Here is a 19,268-nt window from a genome sequence, read left to right on the forward strand (position 1 = left end):
ACACATGGGGTATCCGCGTACTCAGGACAAATTTGACAACAACTTTTGGGGTCCAATTTCTCCTGTTACCCTTGGGAAAATACAAAACTGAGGGCTAAAAAATAATTTTTGTGGGGAAAAAAGATTTTTTATTTTCACGGCTCTGCATTATAAACTGTAGTGAAACACTTGGGGGCTCAAAGTTCTCACAACACATTTAGATAAGTTCCTTGGTGGGTCTAGTTTCCAATATGGGGTCACTTGTGGGGGGTTTCTACTGTTTAGGTGCATTAGGGGCTCTGCAAACGCAATGTGACGCCTGCAGACCATTCCATCTAAGTCTGCTTTCCAAATGGCGCTCCTTCCCTTCCTAGCCTTCCCATGCACCCAAAGGGTGGTTTCCCCCGACATATTGGGTATCACCGTACTCAGGACAAATTGGAAAACAACTTTTTGGTTCCAATTTCTCATCTTACCCTTGGGAAAATACAAAACTGTGGGCTAAAAAATAATTTTTTGGGGGAAATTTTTTTCTTATTATTTTCACGGCTCTGCGTTATAAACTGTAGTGAAACACTTGGGGGTTCAAAGTTCTCACAACACATCTAGATAAGTTCCTTAGGGGGTATACTTTCCAAAATGGTGTCACTTGTTGGGGGTTTCTACTGTTTAGGTACATTAGGGGCTCTGCAAACGCAATGTGACGCCTGCAGACCAATCCATCTAAGTCTGCATTCCAATTGATGCTCCTTTACTTCTGAGCTCTGCCATGTGCTCAAACAGTGGTTCCCCCCACATATCGGGTATCAGCGTACTCAGGACGAATTGGAAAATAATATTTACGGTCCAATTTCTCCTGTTACCCTTGAAAAAATGTAAAACTGGGGGCTAAAAATAATTTTTGTGAAAAAAAAATATTTTTTATTTGCACGGCTCTGCATTATAAACTGTAGTGAAACACTTGGGGGTTCAAAGCTCTCACAAAACATCTAGATGAGTTCCTTAGGGGTTTTACTTTCCAAAATGGTGTCACTTGTGGGGGGTTTCAATGTTTAGGCACATCAGTGGCTCTCCAAACGCAACATAGCATCCCATCTCAATTCCTGTTGTGGTCCAATTTCTTCTCTTACCCTTGGGAAAATAAAAAATTGGGGGCGAAAAGATAATTTTTGTGAGAAAAAATGATTTTTTATTTTTACGGTTCTGCATTATAAACTTCTGTGAAGCACTTGGTGGGTCAAAGTGCTCACCACACCTCTAGATAAGTTCCTTAGGGGCTCTACTTTCCAAAATGGTGTCACTTGTGGGGGTTTCGATGTTTAGGCACATCAGTGGCTCTCCAAATGCAACATGGCGTCCCATCTCAATTCCTGTCAATTTTGCATTGGAAAGTCAAACGGCGCTCCTTCCCTTCCGAGCTCTTTTCCTTGCACCCAAACAGTGGTTTACCCCCACATGTGGGGTATCAACATACTCAGGACAAATTGTACAACAATTTTTGGGGTCCAATTTCTTCTCTTACCCTTGGGAAAATAAAAAATTGGGGGCGAAAAGATAATTTTTGTGAAAAAATATGATTTTTTATTTTTATGGTTCTGCATTATGAACTACTGTGAAGCACTTGGTGGGTCAAAGTGCTCACCACACCTCTAGATAAGTTCCTTAGGGGGTTTACTTTCCAAAATGGTGTCACTTGTTGGGGGTTTCAATGTTTAGGCACATCAGTGGCTCTCCAAACGCAACATGGTGTCCCATCTCAATTCCAGTTAATTTTGCATTGAAAAGTCAAATGGCGCTCCTTTGCTTCCGAGCTCTGTCATGCACCCAAACAGTGGTTTACCCCCACATATGGGGTATCAGCATACTCAGGACAAATTGTACAACAAATTTTGGGGTCCATTTTCTCCTGTTACCCTTGGTAAAATAAATAAGTTGGAGCTGAATACATTTTTTGTGAAAAAAGTTAAATGTTCCTTTTTATTTAAACATTCCAAAAATTCCTGTGAAACACCTGAAGGGTTAATAAACTTCTTGAATGTGGTTTTGAGCACCTTGAGGGGTGCAGTTTTTAGAATGGTGTCACACTTGGGTATTTTCTATCATATAAACCCCTCAAAATGACTTCAAATGAGATGTGGTCCCTAAAAAAAATGGTGTTGTAAAAATGGGAAATTGCTGGTCAAATTTTAACCCTTATAACTCCCTAACAAAAAAAAATTAGTTCCAAAATTGTGCTGATGTAAAGTACACATGTGGGAAATGTTACTTATTAAGTATTTTGTGTGACATATCTCTGTGATTTAATTGCATAAAAATTCAAAGTTGGAAAATTGCGAAATTTTCTAAATTTTTGTCAAATTTCCATTTTTTTCACAAATAAACGCAGGTGATATCAAAGAAATTCTACCACTATCATGAAGTACAATGTCACAAGAAAACAAATGTCAGAATCACTGGGATCCGTTGAAGCTTTCCAAAGTTATAACCTCATAAAGGGACAGTGGTCAGAATTGTAAAAATTGGCCTGGTCATTAACGTGCAAACCATCCTTGGGGGTAAAGGGGTTAAAGCAGCATGGACAACTTGGAGACATCTTGTTTTTCTACTATCTATATGCAAAAGAGGGTTTACCTTCATTTGTCAATGGGACTGCGGAAACTTTAATATTCATGGGGAATTATTGGACTTGTGACAATCACAACATTTCCAATTGAGCAACTCCATAACTTCCTTCTCACCTGTGTATTTCAATATCACTCTATGTATGCTTGTATCCCCCTATTTATCCTACAATTCTTAGCTTAGGCTAACATGTTTCAGATTTCTTTCAAACACATTTGCATATAAAATCTGATCCTTATACCAAAGTATTATTGAATCCGCAAGCTAATGCCTTTGCGTAGGTTTATCAAAATTATTTGGCCAAAATTAGTCAATATATTGTCAAACCTCATATACATTATTAGCACAAATATATTGGTATGCACTTCTTAATCATTGATTTCAAACCCCTTGCCACAGGTGTGTAAAATAAAGCAGGAAACCATGCATTCTGCTTTTACAAACATCAGTGAAATAATGGGTCACGCTGCAGAGCTCACTGAGTTCAGGCTTGGTAATGTATTAGGATGTCTCAGTTGCAGCTGGTCAGTTTATGAAATGTTTTACCTCTTAAATATGTCTAGAGTTGCATAGTACTTAAAAGCCACCAAAGCTCTCCTAACTCACTCAATAACTGCAAAATCCCAAACATCCTTTGGCATTATCATCAGGACAAAAACTGTGCACAAGGAGATTAATGGAATGGATTTCTCTAGCCTGTACTATTTCATTAAAGCCTTACATTATCAAGTTAAATGCCAAGCATCAGACAAAGTAATTTAAAGCATGCCATAACTAAACTCTGGAGCAGTGGAAATGTGCTATATGGAGTGACAAATTATTCATCTCTTTATGGCTGTGCAATGGAGATGTTTTGGTTTGATGATTTCCAGGAGAACGTTACTTGCCTCACTGCATTGTGCTACCTGTAAAGTTTGGTGGTGGAGGAATAATGCTATGGTGTTGTTTGTAAGGAGTTTGCAATGCTTGTTTGGTGCCAATAAGGGAAATCTTATGCTTGAGCACACCAAGTTATTTTGGACATTTGTATGCTTCCAACTTTCAAACCAGTAATGGATGCAATGAGTAGTAGGTGCAAGGGATGGGCAGAAAATCCAACAGCCATGTTTGTATAGAGCAATACATACTATGAATGTAGGTGGTTTGATGATATGTTGGTAGATGGGTTGATGTATAGTGCAAAGCACCTATATTTTCAAGAACACAGGTAGGAGCCTTGGTGAAAAGCAACTGAGTATAGATGAGTGGATCATTTGATTCAGATTAGCTCAGTTCTCAGAATTTCCCCCCTAAATTTTATATTTGACGTTCTTGCACAAATCTCAATAATGGAAAAAAGGAGAGATGTGTGTGTGTGTGTGTGTGTGTGTGTGTGGGGGGGGGTTTGGGGGGAAATGTTGCTGAAATTAAATCCACTCATCTCTACTACTGAGTGTTAGGGCTAGCGGAAAGCACCAAATAATAAAGAGGTGGATATGAGGTGCGTTCGCAGCCCGGGGTCCACCGTGCAGAGATGGTACCTGCTGCTGAGTAATGGCAGATGGACACTTGTTCACACATGGGTTAGATTTCACCCCGTGTGAATAGTAGCGAACTCTGTTGCTTCGCAGAGCCACCAAAATATGCTGCGCCCTGTTAACAGACACAGAATGCAGCTGCAAGACACTAGTGGGATCCCTATGAATCACCCCCACAAATCTGGTGATTGGACTCGCTCTGACCCTCGGTGACTTTTGAGTCCGTGCCTGAGGACACCCCGAGTCAAATGCAGAGTCCAAGTGGGAACTCCCACCCTACACTGACAGGCTTTCAGGAAAGTGCACTGATTGCGCATGGTGCCGTACAGGCGGGCATTGCAATTTGACGCTGAATCATGTGCTAAGTGTGCAGGTAGCACTGTCGGGTGCTAGACAGCTTCCACCATTCGCGAGCAGTCAAAAACACTAGGAATGGGAATGATTAAGGAGCTTTCATCCATCGACAGTCATTCATCTACACACGTTATCAAGTTTATACTAGCGCATGGCCGTGTGGCCATGCAAACCTTTTATAGAGGAAGCTCTCCGGGACATTCCTAGTGGTTCAATAGGAGCTACTACAGGACCTGAACATTTGACCCCTGACCTCCTATGAGATTTCTTCCCTTGGACATGCTCAGTAGAGGAAAAGCAGGACATAGTCCCAGGAGTGTCTGCTCGCTGTTGAACAGTGCTGGTTGCAAAGGCTGAGAAAGGGCAGCAGTAACCAAGCGCACAGTATCTGCCTGAGCCAGATGCTGGGACCATCGTCTCTGCTAAGCAGGCTCCACTGCAGCTGGAGAAGAATTGGAGATCGCAGCGGAGGAGGTTTGAGATTCCCCCTGTGCAGCGGCAGGAACTCGATACCTAACACTGAGTTTTATTAAAAGGTTAATAGGAATATTCATATGTCCATAATATAAAGAACAGCTCCAGTTCCAATCATTCATGCTCTATTATCATGTGAGAAGCCATTGCTTTGATCCTTCCTTAAAAGGAGAAGCTAAATCAAAATGCAACTACATACTGAACTAGCCAAAGTAAATACATCATGATAGACAATATAAATGTGTACTGCAAAGTTGTTACATAACAAAAAAAAAAAAAAAAATTCAGGAAATTATGCATGTACCAAATAGAGATGAGCGGAGTTCGAGTCGAACTGTTCGCCAATTTCAAATTCGAGTTGTTTTGGGCGGTGTTCGAGTCGTTTGTCGAACTCTAACAATTTGCTTAAAATTCGGCTGTTCGAGTTTCTGTTCGATAACTGTTCATTCACCAAAAGCCTAACTTGATTTGCACATTAAAAGTGTTTATCATTGTTAATAGGCTGTTTCAGTGTATAGGGGGGCGGGGGATAAATCTATGCTGAAATAATGCCGATCTCCATTTTTTTCTTTCCTCCATTTACAGTGGGGCGGTGCAGTCTCTCAGCCTATCAGCAGTGTGCGCACACAGCAATGTGCATGTGATGCACACAAGCAAGGGCATGTGTCATTGGCTGTGTATGTCACATGTCCTTGCCCTATAAGAACCAGCCATTTTCCCTGTCGCCACCATTTCCTCACTGCTGCAGCTAAGTGTTAGTCGGCACCGCTGCTGCTGTGGGCACTATACAGACTAAGAGTGTTTTCTAGAGTGAATTGTCAGAGAGATAGGTTTAGGGAGTTGGGAGGAGTCGGGACTAGTTGTAATATCAGCCCTGCTGCTGTGGGCTCTATACAGTCAAAGAGTCTTTTTTTGCTAGTGAATATTCTGAGAGATGGGTTTAGTGAGTCGGGAGTCGGGACTAGTTGTAATATCAGCCCTTTTCAGGGTAGGTTACAGCAGTTCATAGCACTTTTTGCCAGGCAGGTCTGTGCCAGTGCTGTGCAAGTGTTTGTCACAGAATTTGGTGTAATCTAGCTCAGCCAATCCTTTTGGGCTAGTAGCATTGTCTGGTAGTCATCTGAGTAGCCCACCTGTGAAGCTAGCTACACCGCCTGTGTATCTAAATTTTTACTGCATCTAACCCAGGAAATCGTTTTGGGCTTAGTAGCAGTCTCTGCACGTCAGCAGAGTAGCCCGCCTGTGAACCCAGCTACACCGCCTGCATATCTAAATTTTTATTGCATCTAACCCAGGAAATTGTTTTGGGCTTGGTAGCAGTGTCTGCATGTCAGCAGAGTAGCCCACCTGTGAAGCTAGCTACACCGCCTGTGTATCTAAATTTTTACTGCATCTAACCCAGGAAATCGTTTTGGGCTTAGTAGCAGTCTCTGCACGTCAGCAGAGTAGCCCGCCTGTGAACCCAGCTACACCGCCTGCATATCTAAATTTTTATTGCATCTAACCCAGGAAATTGTTTTGGGCTTGGTAGCAGTGTCTGCATGTCAGCAGAGTAGCCCACCTGTGAAGCTAGCTACACCGCCTGTGTATCTAAATTTTTACTGCATCTAACCAAGGAAATCGTTTTGGGCTTAGTAGCAGTCTCTGCACGTCGGCGGAGTAGCCCACCCGTGAACCTAGCTACACCGCCTGCGTATCTAAATTTTTATTGCATATAACCCAGGAAATTGTTTTGGGCTTGGTAGCAGTGTCTGCACGTCAGCAGAGTAGCCCATCTGTAAAGCTAACTACACCGCCTGTGTATCTAAATTTTTACTGCATTTAACCCAGTAAATAGTTTTGGGCCTAGGAGCAGTGTCTGCACGTCAGCGGAGTAGCCCACCTGTGAAGATAACTACACCGCCTGTGTATCTAAATTTTTACTGCATCTAACCTAGTGAATAGTTTTGGGCCTAGGAGAAGTGTCTGCACATCAGCGGAGTAGCCCACCTGTGAAGCTAACTACACCGCCTGTGTATCTAAAGTTTTACTGCTTCTAACCCAGTAAATAGTTTTGGGCCTAGGAGCAGTGTCTGCACGTCAGCGGAGTACTCCGCCTGTGAAGCTAACTTCACCGCCTGTGTATCTAAATTTTTACTGCATCTAACCCAGTAAATAGTTTTGGGCCTAGGAGCAGTGTCTGCACGTCAGCGGAGTAGCCCACCTGTGAAGCTAATTACATCGCCTGTGTATTTAAATTTTTACTGCATCTAACTCAGTAAATAGTTTTGGACCTACGAGCAGTGTCTGCACGTCAGCGGAGTAGCCCACCTGTAAAGCTAACTACACCGCCTGTGTATCTAAATTTTTACTGCATTTAACCCAGTAAATAGTTTTGGACCTACGAGCAGTGTCTGCACGTCAGCGGAGTAGCCCACCTCTAAAGCTAACTACACCGCCTGTGTATCTAAATTTTTACTGCATCTAACCCAGTAAATAGTTTTGGGCCTAGGAGCAGTGTCTGCATGTCAGCGGAATAGCCCGCATGTGAAGCTAACTACAGCGCCTGTGTATCTAAATTTTTACTTCATCTAACCCAGTAAATAGCTATGGGCCTAGGAGCAGTGTCTGCACATCAGCTGAGTAGCCCACCTGTGAAGCTAACTACACCGCCTGTGTATCTAAATTTCTACTGCATCTAACCCAGTAAATAGTTTTGGGCCTACGAGCAGTGTCTGCACGTCAGCGGAGTAGCCCGCCCGTGAAGCTAACTACACCGCCTGTGTATCTAAATTTTTACTGCATCTAATCCAGTTAATAGTCTTGGGCCTAGTACCACAGTTTGGCCACTCAGTTCTGCTTGGTTTTCACCCATTGGTTTTTGTGCCAACAGCTATAGATACAGAGTTGCCAATTAGTTAAGCACCAAAATGAGTGGCCAAATGCCTGCTGCTGGTGGAAAGGGGAATAGGCGTGTTGGAAAGGGAAAGAAAGGTTGTGTCCTTGGGGTATGTGGTAAAGCAACAGCAACATCTGCAGAAGAAGATCATCTTCCAGCCAAAGTAAGATGTCTACTTATTTTCGTGGACAATCAGTTATGATCCCTTTCTTACAACCATCGATACGAGCATAGCTAAAAATTCCAGATGAGGCACAAAAACAGAAGGTGCTTGAACAGATATCAAGTGCTCGTTCAAGTGGGCTCTCCTCCATGTCAACTTCAGCATCACAACTACTCCAGTCCTCAGAGGTGTCACCCCAATCGCACTTGCTTCCTCACAGCTCCAAAGTCTCCAGCTGCCCGTCTGAGTATGAAGTAACACAGATGGTTGAGTCTGCAAAGCTGTTTACTCATACTAAAGCCTGGGAATCAGAGGTCTGCTCCAGAGCTTCTGTGAATCCAGATGAGGAAATGATCTGCACTGATGCTCAGAATATTTGTGAGTCGGATCCAGGCCCAGATGAAGAAGGATCTGAGCATAATTCAGACCCTCGTTCCCAAACTGTAACTCCTGTTGGTGGAGACAATGAGGAAGATGATGATGAGATTGACATACCTGATTGGAGCAAAAACTTGACTTTTTGGTCAGGGCAGGAAGAAGTTGGCTCTGAGGATGACAGGTGTGAGAACACACAGCATGATGATGACAAGGTTGGAGACCCCACTTACTGTCAACCCACAGTCCGCCAGTCCATGAGGTCAGCAGAGGAGGTGGAGGAGGATGCTAGTGACGAGTCTGATGGTTAGGTGAGGGTGCGCTTTCCTGGACAGAGACAGAGTACTGGAAGCACGTCAACAACTGCATCCTCAACCCCTGCTGTGCATCTGAGCAGAAGTTGTGGTGGCTCTTCGGGTCGCACGGGCTCTAAGCCTTGCATAGCCTGGGCATTTTTTAAGACGGCAAAGTATGACCCAACTCATGTTGTCTGTAAGATTTGCCACCAAAATCTCAGTAGAGGCCAAAAAATGACTAGTTTGAGTACTTCATGCTTGAACTGTCACATGGATATGAGGCATAAGTTGTAGTGGGAAGCTCACTGTGCTACAATGCGGCCTAGTGGGCCGGATCAACCACCGTCTGCCCCATCAAGTGCATCTGCATCCTCTTCATCCTCTGTGACTGTGGGGACAGCTTTCACACGTGGTTTTGGACGCAGGCCTTCCACCTCTTTACCCGCAACAGCCAGTGTGATTGGCAGGTGGTCAGAACATTTGCAAGTGGAAACACCTGCTGGTGTTGAGCGCTCTCTGACATTGAGACCACATTTTGATCAAGGCAACATAACATCTCCGCCTGCACCTTCCTCATAGACCATCAGTTTGTGGGGGGACACCCTACTCAACCCCGTCTAAGCACGGCAGCCAGCCCTCAGTCCCTCAGATGTGGACAAGTAAAAGACCATTTCCTCCTAGCCATGACAAAGCTAAGAGGTTGAATTTCACCATCTGCAAGCTGTTGGCTACAGAAATGCTGCCTTTCCGCCTGGTAGACACAAAGGATTTTCAAGACCTTATGTCCATTGCAGTGCCCCAGTACCAGATGCTAAGTCACCACTACTTCTCAAAGAAAGCTGTGCCTGTGCAACACTAGCATGTCGCACACAACATCACCGCTTCCTTGAGAAACTCTGTGTGTGAAAGGGTGCATTTCACCACAGACACTTGGACGAGTAGACATGGACAGGGGCATTACATATTGGTCACTGGGCACTGGGTAACTATGGTGACATCAGGAGAAGGGGCTGCTGTCCAAGTCTTGCTGTCCCCACGAGTTGCTCGTCGAGCCTCTGTATCTAGAAGTTCCTCCACTGCTTCTGCCTCCTCAACCTCCTCTCGGTCCTCCACCTGCACCCAAAGCCTGTCTGGTAATGCCACCCACATTTTAACTTCGCAGAAGGAATCCTGCACCCCTCCTTACTATGCTGTCACCAGGGCTCAACGGCATCAGGCAGTGTTTACACTGAAATGTCTGGGAAATGTGAGTCACAAAGCTGAGGAGTTGTGGTCAGCTCTGGATACCAAGTTCCATCAATGGCTGTCTCCACTCAAACTGCAGCCAGGGAAGGCCGTGTGCGACAATGCTACAAACCTGAGTGCGGCCGTTGCCGGTGCAATATCACACACGTGCCTTGTATGGCTCATGTTTTGAACCTGGTTGTCCAGCAATTTTTATCCAACTATCCCAGACTAGAAGGGCTTCTGCAGAGGGCATGGTCGCTGTGTGCTCACTTATGCCATTCGCATCCCACAGCTCAACAACTTACATCTCTACAGAAGTCGTTGGGCCTGCCAGTTCACCGGCTGAAATGTGATGTGCCCACATAGTGGAATTCAACTCTGCACATGTTGCAGCGACTGTGGAAGCACTGACAAGCTCTGGTGCAATACGTTATGACGTATAGCCTGGGCCAACAAGATCCAGAAGTGGGGCAAATCACGGTGCAGGAGTGGTCCCAGATCAGGGACCTATGCACCCTTCTGCACAGTTTTAAAAGAGCGATGAAGATGTTTACTGCTGATGATGCATTTATCAGCATGACTATTCCAGTGATTTACATGCTGGAGCACACCTTAATCAGTATTCAGAGTCAGGTGGTGGAACAAGAGGAGAAGGAACAGGAGGAGTCATATGCAGAAGGGATCATATCTCCAAGGTCCAGACGGTCGGCAGCACCAAGGCGGCTTGCATTGGAGGCTGGGGGAGAGGGATTACTGAGGGCGCATGGTAGCAGCCAAACTGTTGAGGAAAGTGCAGGAGGCGAGGAAGAAGTGTAGGACGAACTGGCGCTGGGCATGGAATACTCATCAGATGAGGAAGACCTTGATCAAATTTCTGTTGTGCGAGGTTGGAGGGAGAGGGCAGAGGAAGGAAGCATGATTCTCACCTCTCCGCCACCAAGACAACCAGGACTTGGTCCTCCTGGATGCGCAAGACACATGAGTGCCTTCTTGCTGCACTACCTGCAACATGACCCTTAGATTGTCAGAATCCGAAGTAATGCTGACTACTGGGTTTCAACACTCTTAGATTCCGTATACAAAATAAATTTGCCAAAATAATTCCTGCCATAGAAAGGGATTCAAGCATGCAGGAGTATCAGCAGAGACTGTTACAGAATCATACATTTGCTTTTCCACAAAACACCAGTGGTGCACGTAGTGAATCTCTGAGTTCTAACTTGCCTACCGTGGGACTATTGAGTCATCACTCAAACAGAAACAGTAACATTGTATCTGGTGGTAACAGCAATTTTTTCCAATTGTTTCAAGATTTTTTACACCATCCTTTTCAAGGACACAGGAGACAAGAAGTCTGACGCAGAGCCAATGCCTAGAGAGGATGGTACAGAAGTATCTCCAAGTTAACATCGATGCCATGACTGTGGAACTGGACCCTTGCTCATTTTGGGCTTCCAATCTTGAAAAATGGCCTGAGCTAACCACTCACGCCTTGGAGATCTTGTCGTGTCCCGCAGCCAGCGTTCTCTCTGAACGTGTGTTCAGCGCTGCTGGTGGTGTGCTGACAGACAAGCGCATGTGGCTGTCCAGTGACAATGTAGACAGACTAACGTTCATCAAGATGAACAAATCCTGGATCCGCAAGGACTGTTCTACCCCTGTGTCTTCCTGGGAAGACTAAAAGCTTGATGATTTTTGAAAATCACTTCACCAATGGTTTTAAAAAACTCTGGCGAAATTGATGCCACTGAAGAGGTGTCTGTGGCTGAATTTTTGGAAATTTTTGGAGTCCCCTTGCTGTATTTTACATGACGTTGCCATCGTCAATTCCAGGTGGGTGGGGTTGTCTGCAGAGTTCTTTACTCATATTATGGCCTGGGATTCAGAGGTCTGTTCCAAAGCTTCAGTGTCTGCTAGTCAACAGAGTAGCCCACCCATGAAGCAAGCTTCACCGCCTGTTTGTCTTAGGCTACGTTCACATTAGCATTGTGCGGTGCTGCGTCGGGTGCAGCCGTGGTGACGCATGCATCATGCACCCCTATATTTAACATGGGGGGTGCATGGACATGCGTTGTCTTGCATTTTGTGACGCATGCGTCATTTTTGCGCAAGCGCCAGGGCGCAGAGGACGCTGCATGATGCATTTTTTTCTGCGCCAAAAATCATGCAAAATGAACGCATGCGTCACAAAAAGCTGCGTTTTGCATGTGTTTTTGCATGCGTTGTGCATTGCTTCGCCGACGCAGCAACGCACAACACAAATGTGAACTTAGCCTAATGACTAATTTTTAACTGCATCTAGCCCAGGAAATCCTTTTGGGCCTAGTAGTTTTTTGTGCTACTCAGCAGAGTACCTCACCCATAAAGCAAGCTACACCGCCTGTTTATCTAATACTACTTTTTAACTGCATCTAGCACAGGAAATCCTTTTGGGCCTAGTAGAATTTTGTACTACTCAGCAGAGTACCCCACCCATGAAGCAAGCTGCACTGCTTGTTTATCTAATTACTAATTTTAAGCTGCATGTAGCCCAGGCAATACTTTGGGCCTTGTAGCGATTTCTGCTACTCAGCAGAGTACCCCACTCATGAAGCAAGGTACACCACCTTCTTCCTTTCTCAATCTAACCCCTCGGCTCTGGGGTGTCCACTCTCCCTCCAGCTCTCTCCTTCTCATAGGTGGACTACCACGTGTATTCACACTATGGCAAATCTTTTGGGCCCAGGCATAAGAAGTCGTCGAGGTAATGGATAATATGTGCCCCCTTAGAAACGTCCATGATGACCCATTCGAGAAAGCAACTAAACACCTCAAATAGTGAGCAGGATATGGAGCACCCCATGGGGAAACAGCGATCTATGTAGTATGCTCCTTCACAGAAGCAGCCCAATGTGAGGACTCTATTCGGTGGCACAGGTAGTAACCGGAACGTCCTCTCAATGTCTGTTTTGGCCATGACAAATGGTGGATTAGTCTGAATGTATTGGGTTCCTTTTTTGGCACAACTCCCAACGGGGATACCACTACGTCTTCTAAGGAAAGTGTTCTGAATGGACCCGCCGCCATTCTACTTAAATATATTTATTTTTTACATTTTTTTGTCATGACGTCTGGATGTTGGTAGGGTGATTTTAGATTTTTACTCAAGCCTTTCTTGATTTTAGAAGGGCATGACATGCCTATATCTGTGTCTCCTCCTCCTTTTACTCCTCCACCTCTTTTATTTTCGCATGACTATATGTAGTTGTGACTTTTCCATCTGTTTGTTGGGTCTTTTGAGCAGTTTGTCAGCTTTTAGACACCTTTTAAAGTGTTTTCTATGTGTTTTCTATGTGTTTGTATGTGTTTGTGTTTGCCTGCCATTGGTTTCAATAGGGTTCGATGGGGTTCGATGGTGTTCGTCGAACGTTCGACGAACATTCGTCGAACACACCCCAATTCAATGAACCGAACTCAAGCACTAGGGGGGTGGCTCAACACTAGTACCAATGTTATATAAAAATGTAAAGCGTTCTTCTTTTCTGAAATTACATTGCCTAAAAACAATCTCTCAAACAATAATACAATGACAAAACAAGTTACTTCATTATTTATTGCAAAAATAGCAGTACCTATCTCTGATGCTGATACTGAAATATTATACCAAGGTGTTTCCTCTCGGTCCAGTCGTTTAGCAGTCCTAATTGCACCATTTTTTGAATCAATTTCAAAAATCTTCTCTTCTTGTGAATTATTTTCCATGAAATACCTGATAAAACAAAACAAATTAGTAAAATTTTGTGCCCAAGGAGAAAAAAATCTTTTTTTTACTTATTGAAAGTTGAAGAGCATGACGAGAAAAGTTAAGAAAATGGAGGAAAAAAGGAGTAAGGTAAGTAAAAAGGAAAGTAATTTTAGGTAGAAGTATGAGGAACGGTAGGACCACTATTACGGTATTTTTCAGTCTATAAAATGCATTTTTCCCCCAAAATTTGAGAGGAAAATGGGGAGTGAGTCTTATAATCCAAATGCAGACTTACTGGAGGTTGCAGCAGTGATGAAGCAGAGTCCCTTCCTCAGGGAGCCAGTGGCAACAGAAGTGTGACAATGATGTACCCTGCTCTTCTCACAATGACACTGGGCCACAGCATCGCCACACTTGTGCTGCCGCTGGATTTATGAATAAAAGACCCTGTTCCATGCAACACACTCTGCTCTGCCTCACCACCGACACTGGACCCGCAGCATGGCATGGCTGGGATACCCCCTCCTCCCACCCAGGGCCAACAGCATTGCCCCAATTCTGCCTCCAACACCGGCTTCCTAAGGAAGGGACCATGCCTCCTGTTACCCTGGTCCAACTCCGCCTGCTCCCAGGCAAGATACCTTAAATTTGGACAATAAGATGGACTCACACCTTAAAAAAATCCTTTTTTCTATTTTCCACCCCATAATTTATGGTGCATTTTATGGTCCTGTGCATCTTACAGTCCAAATATTACCGTAACTCAGTATCTTTTATTTGCATTTTTCTATACACATTCATGCATCTCTGTTTTCAATATGTACTGCAATATTACAGTATACTGTACAAGCTATCCAATGATTGCAAATTCAAAATATCCAAAAATAAAAATATTCAATCCACAAAAAAATTATTCTGTAGAAAAATCTAAATGCCATAATTACTGGTATTTGGTCACCGCTTCTCTCCAAAACTTGTAATAGTGATCAGAGCATTACATTTACCCCAAAATGATACTTATAAAATCTACAGATTAGAAAGGCAAAAAACAAGCTCAATCTTCAACTTACAAAGCTCTATTGATGGAAAAATTAGTTATTTGTCTCAATATATGGTGGCAAAAAAACCATTTAATTTTACAAAGTTCAGATTTTTTTTAAATATAGAAAAATTGCATGGTACAAAAATAAAAATCTAAAATAATGTTTATAAATTGATTTTTTTCAACCATTTCACCGTGCCTGGATTTTTTGGCTCATTAAATATGTATAAAAATAAAATAATGTAATAAAATATAAAAAAAAGGCCCATAAAAGCAAGTTCTCTCATGGCTATGTCAATGTAGAAATAAAAAAGTCATCAATCTTGGAAAAAGACAAATGACATAAGTGTAAATAGTTCAGGCCAACTTCAAAAATGTTTAGATGCATAATAGCTATGATTTTCAAAGCTATAAAAATTATGACATTCATATTAGAATATCAACTTATTGTACTTATCAACCTAATATTGCAATAGAGTAGTTATAAAATACATGTAAGTGCGTTACTGTAAGGAAGCTTTCAACAAAGTTTTAGTTATGTGCATGTTTATGCAACCACAGTATTTTAGTTCTTTACTTTTCTTTTTTCGCCCCAAAAAATTTCAGTCCATTTTTCAATTAAATTGTACTGATCATGAAGGACATTATGGATAGAAAAAGTTCTGAAATCATACTTTTTGGTGTGATTTTTTTATATGACAGAAACCTGGCATTTTTACAAGAATGAATTAGACTTTTTATATCCATCTTATATACCTTTTAATGCTATAGATAAACATGGGATGCATGACATTTCCAATGAACAAAGCACAAAAGAAAATTTGGGGTATACTTTTTATTCTAACAGAAGTCAATTGCAAACACATAAAAACATACTGTATGTGTAGGTATACATTCGCTAATATTTTCATTGTACAGGGTGGGCCATCTATATGAATACACCTACATAAAATGTGAATGGTTGGTGATATTAACTTCCTGTTTGTGGCACATTAGTATATGGGAGTGGGAAACTTTTCAAGATGGGTGGTGACCATGGTGGCCATTTTGAAGTATGCTATTTTGGATCCAACTTTATTTTTTTCAATTGGAAGAGGGTCATGTGACAGCTAAAACTTATTTAGAATTTCACAAGAAAAGCAATGGTGTGCTTAGTTTTAACATATCTTTATTCTTTCATGAGTTATTTACAAGTTTCTCTTTGCTTACGGCCATTGACATGTCACAGAGGGTAACACATGAGGAGCTGATAGAAATTATGTTGATGTCTGGTGAACGCAGTACCTGGGTAATTGCAGCAGATTTCAATGCAAGACACCCTAGGAGACCACCCATCTCCCACGCAACATTTTGCAAACTGCTTGCTAAATTTCATGAAACAGGTTCAGTGTTGGATTTGCCAAAATATGGATGCAAGAAAACTGTAACTAATGAACAAACATCAGTGGCTTTCCTAGCTTCATTCAGCAAGAGCCCACAGCATAGAACTTGCCGCATGTCTGTGGAGAGTGGCATCAGTCGAACATCCCTTAGGTGGATATTAGCTACTCACAAATGGCATCCTTACAAAATACAGCTGCTGCGGCATCTCAACAAGGATGACCCAGATCAGCAAGATGAATTTGCAGAATAGGCAAAACAAAAAATGGAACAGGACCCTAGGTTTACACAATAGGTTATTGTCTATGCTATGAAGATACGAGATGTGCAGCATCTGAATCAATGGATACTGGAAGCCTGTGCTAGCATTTCTTCTACGGTGTTGCTATCAGTGTGTCAAGAGTGGGAGAAGAGGGTTGCATTGACAATCCAACACAATGGGCAGCACTTTGAACACATTTTACATGTGGTTATAAACTTGTAAGTAACTCATGAAAGAATAAAGATATGTTAAAACCAAGCACACCATTGTTTTTCTTGTGAAATTCTAAATAAGTTTTATGTGTCACATGACCCTCTTCCCATTGGAAAAAATAAAGTTGGATCCAAAATGGCCGACTTCAAAATGGCCACCATGATCACCACCCATCTTGAAATGTTTTCCCCCTCCCATATACTAATGTGCCACAAACAGGAAGTTGATATCACCAACCATTCCCTCTGTATTTAGTTGTATCCATATAAATGGCCCACCCTATATACAGTATATATGAATCTGTCTTCAAAACAAATAGAACATTAATTTCTTCTGAATTATAACTTGAAATTATATCTATGGTATGTAGCAACTTCAAGCAAAGAGATAAGAGGAAATGTATACTTGTAGTTCATTGTTTGTAAAACCTAAAATTACAAATTAACTTTATACTTTTTTATATATTCAATAGAAATATCTCTCATACTTCAGGTTATGCTCCAGATATCTGTTAATCAAAGTTGAATAAACTCTCAAATATTCCCAGAGAAAGTTGTTTTTAATATTAATTTTAGGCTTTTGTATAATTTTATTATGGAGATTAATGTGTTCTAAAATCTTAATGCTGTAATTAGAAAAAAAGGAGTTGATTTTTTTTTAGAAAATCACAAGACTAAAGGAAACTTTAGACAGGAAGTTGAACCAATCGAGGACTGAGACAATTTTAACCTTAAAAACTAAGAGAATTGTTTTGTTTTTACACACTTATTTTCTGTCGGAAACATTTTTCTTCATTTCTAAAACTAAATAGCTATTTGAGATCTTGTTTATTTCTGGAAAAAATATTTTACCAATTTGTGTAAAATGAGGGACGTCATGAATTTTAAACAGCTATTGCGGTTGGAGGCAATAAAGTTAATTTTCTCCCTGCAGTGGCGTTCTAAGAGCGGTGGTGCCAGGCAGGTACAGAATGCTGTTAACCTGCAAATTAACCCCATATCTGTAGGTTAATAGCATTTTTTTTTATGTGACAGGTTCCCTATAAAGATCTCTCTGACACTGGCCTATGACATGGAAGTGTCAACTACATTCACACTCCTTTAAAGATGCACATGTCTATAATTTTACTTTCAATGTTTGCAAAAATAGTGTGAATACATAAGGGTGAAAAAACCTCCAATAATATGTAAGATCTGGGTAAGATCACAATCATAAGGCTTTGTGCACACTTTGCAGATTTTGTGCGTTTTTGTCTTGTTTTTTTCTGCGCCGATTTGTGCCAAAACCTGAACCAAAATCTGATGCTGTCAAAGTAATTGAGAAACCTGTAATTTCATGCACACATCGAGAATTTTTGACTTGCAGGTTTTGTGCAGAAATGCTAAAGCTGACCTAGCATTATGATTCTCCAAGTCATTATGAGTTCATAGATGCCAAAGATATATAGGTTGTTTTAATTTAAATGGTGGAAAAAAAATCTAAATTTTGTTAAAAAAAAAATTGCGTAATTTTCGGAGACCAGTAGCATCTCCATTTTTCATTATCTGGGGCTGGGTGATGGCTCATTTGTGTGCCGAGTTGACCTTTTTTAATACTACCATTTTGGTGTGGATACCATTTTTGATGACCTGTTTTTTCATTTTAATGCAATGTTGCAATCACCAAAACAACATAATCCTAGCATTTTGAATTTTTTGGGGGGTATGTCGATTACCGATCAGATTAATTCTTCTTTTATATTGATTGCTTGGGTGATTCTGAACTCGACAATACCAAATATAAGTATTTTTTTATTATTGTTTTATTTTGAATGGTGTGAATAATGGAGGGTGATTTGTAGGGTTGAGCGACTTTTACTTTTTTAAGGTCGAGTCGGGTTTCGCAAAACCCGACTTTCTCAAAAGTCGAGTCGAGTGAAATCGGCCGATTATCGCGAAAAGTTGGCGTCGGGGATCAACTGAAACACGAAACCCAATGCAAGTCAATGGGAAATATGTAATCCTTATGGCATCTGTACTGCGAGATTTTCTCGCAGGCTTGCAAAACCGACATACGGACATACAATGTATCCATGTGCTCAAAAAATCATAAAAACATATGTACTGTGTTAGGAGTCGAGTTTCCTCTGCTGCACAGGGGGAATCTCGATCCGTGTCTGCTGCGGTCTCCCATTCTGCTTCAGCCGCAGTGGGCTCTGCTCAGCGGAGGCGTCGCTCCCAGCGTCTCGCTGGGACTGATTCTGTGCAAGGGGTTACTGCTGCCTTTTCTGGCTCTCCTGTTGTACCCTGCACTGATCTGCGGCGAGCGGGCTTCTCTGGGACTAAGTCCTTATTTGCACACACTGAGCATGCCCAGGGCAAGATCTCCCATTGGAGATCGAGGGTCACATGCTCAGGTACTGCAGCACATCCCATTGGTCCTCCTGGCAGGTCCTGAAAGGGCAAAACTTCTGTAGCAGCTTCCTGTGCTGCAACTATATAAACTGCGCATGACCGCACGGCCATGCGCTAGTATTGTCTTGATATTATGTGTGTGTGTAGATGGATGTATGTCGATGGATGAAAGCTCCTAAGTATCCCTCCCTAGAGTTGTTGACTGCTCGCGGATGATGGTAGCTATCTAGCGCCCGACTAGCTATCTGCACGTAACACACATCACAGCATCAGTTTGCTGTGTCCGCCAGTACGGCGCCGTGCGCTTCCTCTGCGCTTTCCTTACCCAAGCCTGGGTGGTTAGTGGCGTCCGTCAGTGCGGCACCGCAC

The 19,268-nt window shown here is 42.4% G+C and overlaps 1 protein-coding gene across 1 annotated transcript in view; it reads right to left on the bottom strand.

Annotated features, from left to right (window-relative positions):
- The window catches only part of CDH18 (cadherin 18), a 1,182,266-nt gene that overhangs the window by 172,456 nt on the left and 990,542 nt on the right, over nucleotides 1-19,268 (bottom strand). The window contains exon 8 of the mRNA XM_069730602.1: nucleotides 13,497-13,633. Within this exon, the coding sequence (XP_069586703.1) occupies nucleotides 13,497-13,633 (137 nt within the window). The remainder of the gene's footprint in view (nucleotides 1-13,496; nucleotides 13,634-19,268) is intronic.

Source organism: Ranitomeya imitator, chromosome 6, assembly GCF_032444005.1.
Source record: "Ranitomeya imitator isolate aRanImi1 chromosome 6, aRanImi1.pri, whole genome shotgun sequence".
Taxonomy (NCBI): Eukaryota; Metazoa; Chordata; class Amphibia; order Anura; family Dendrobatidae; genus Ranitomeya; species Ranitomeya imitator.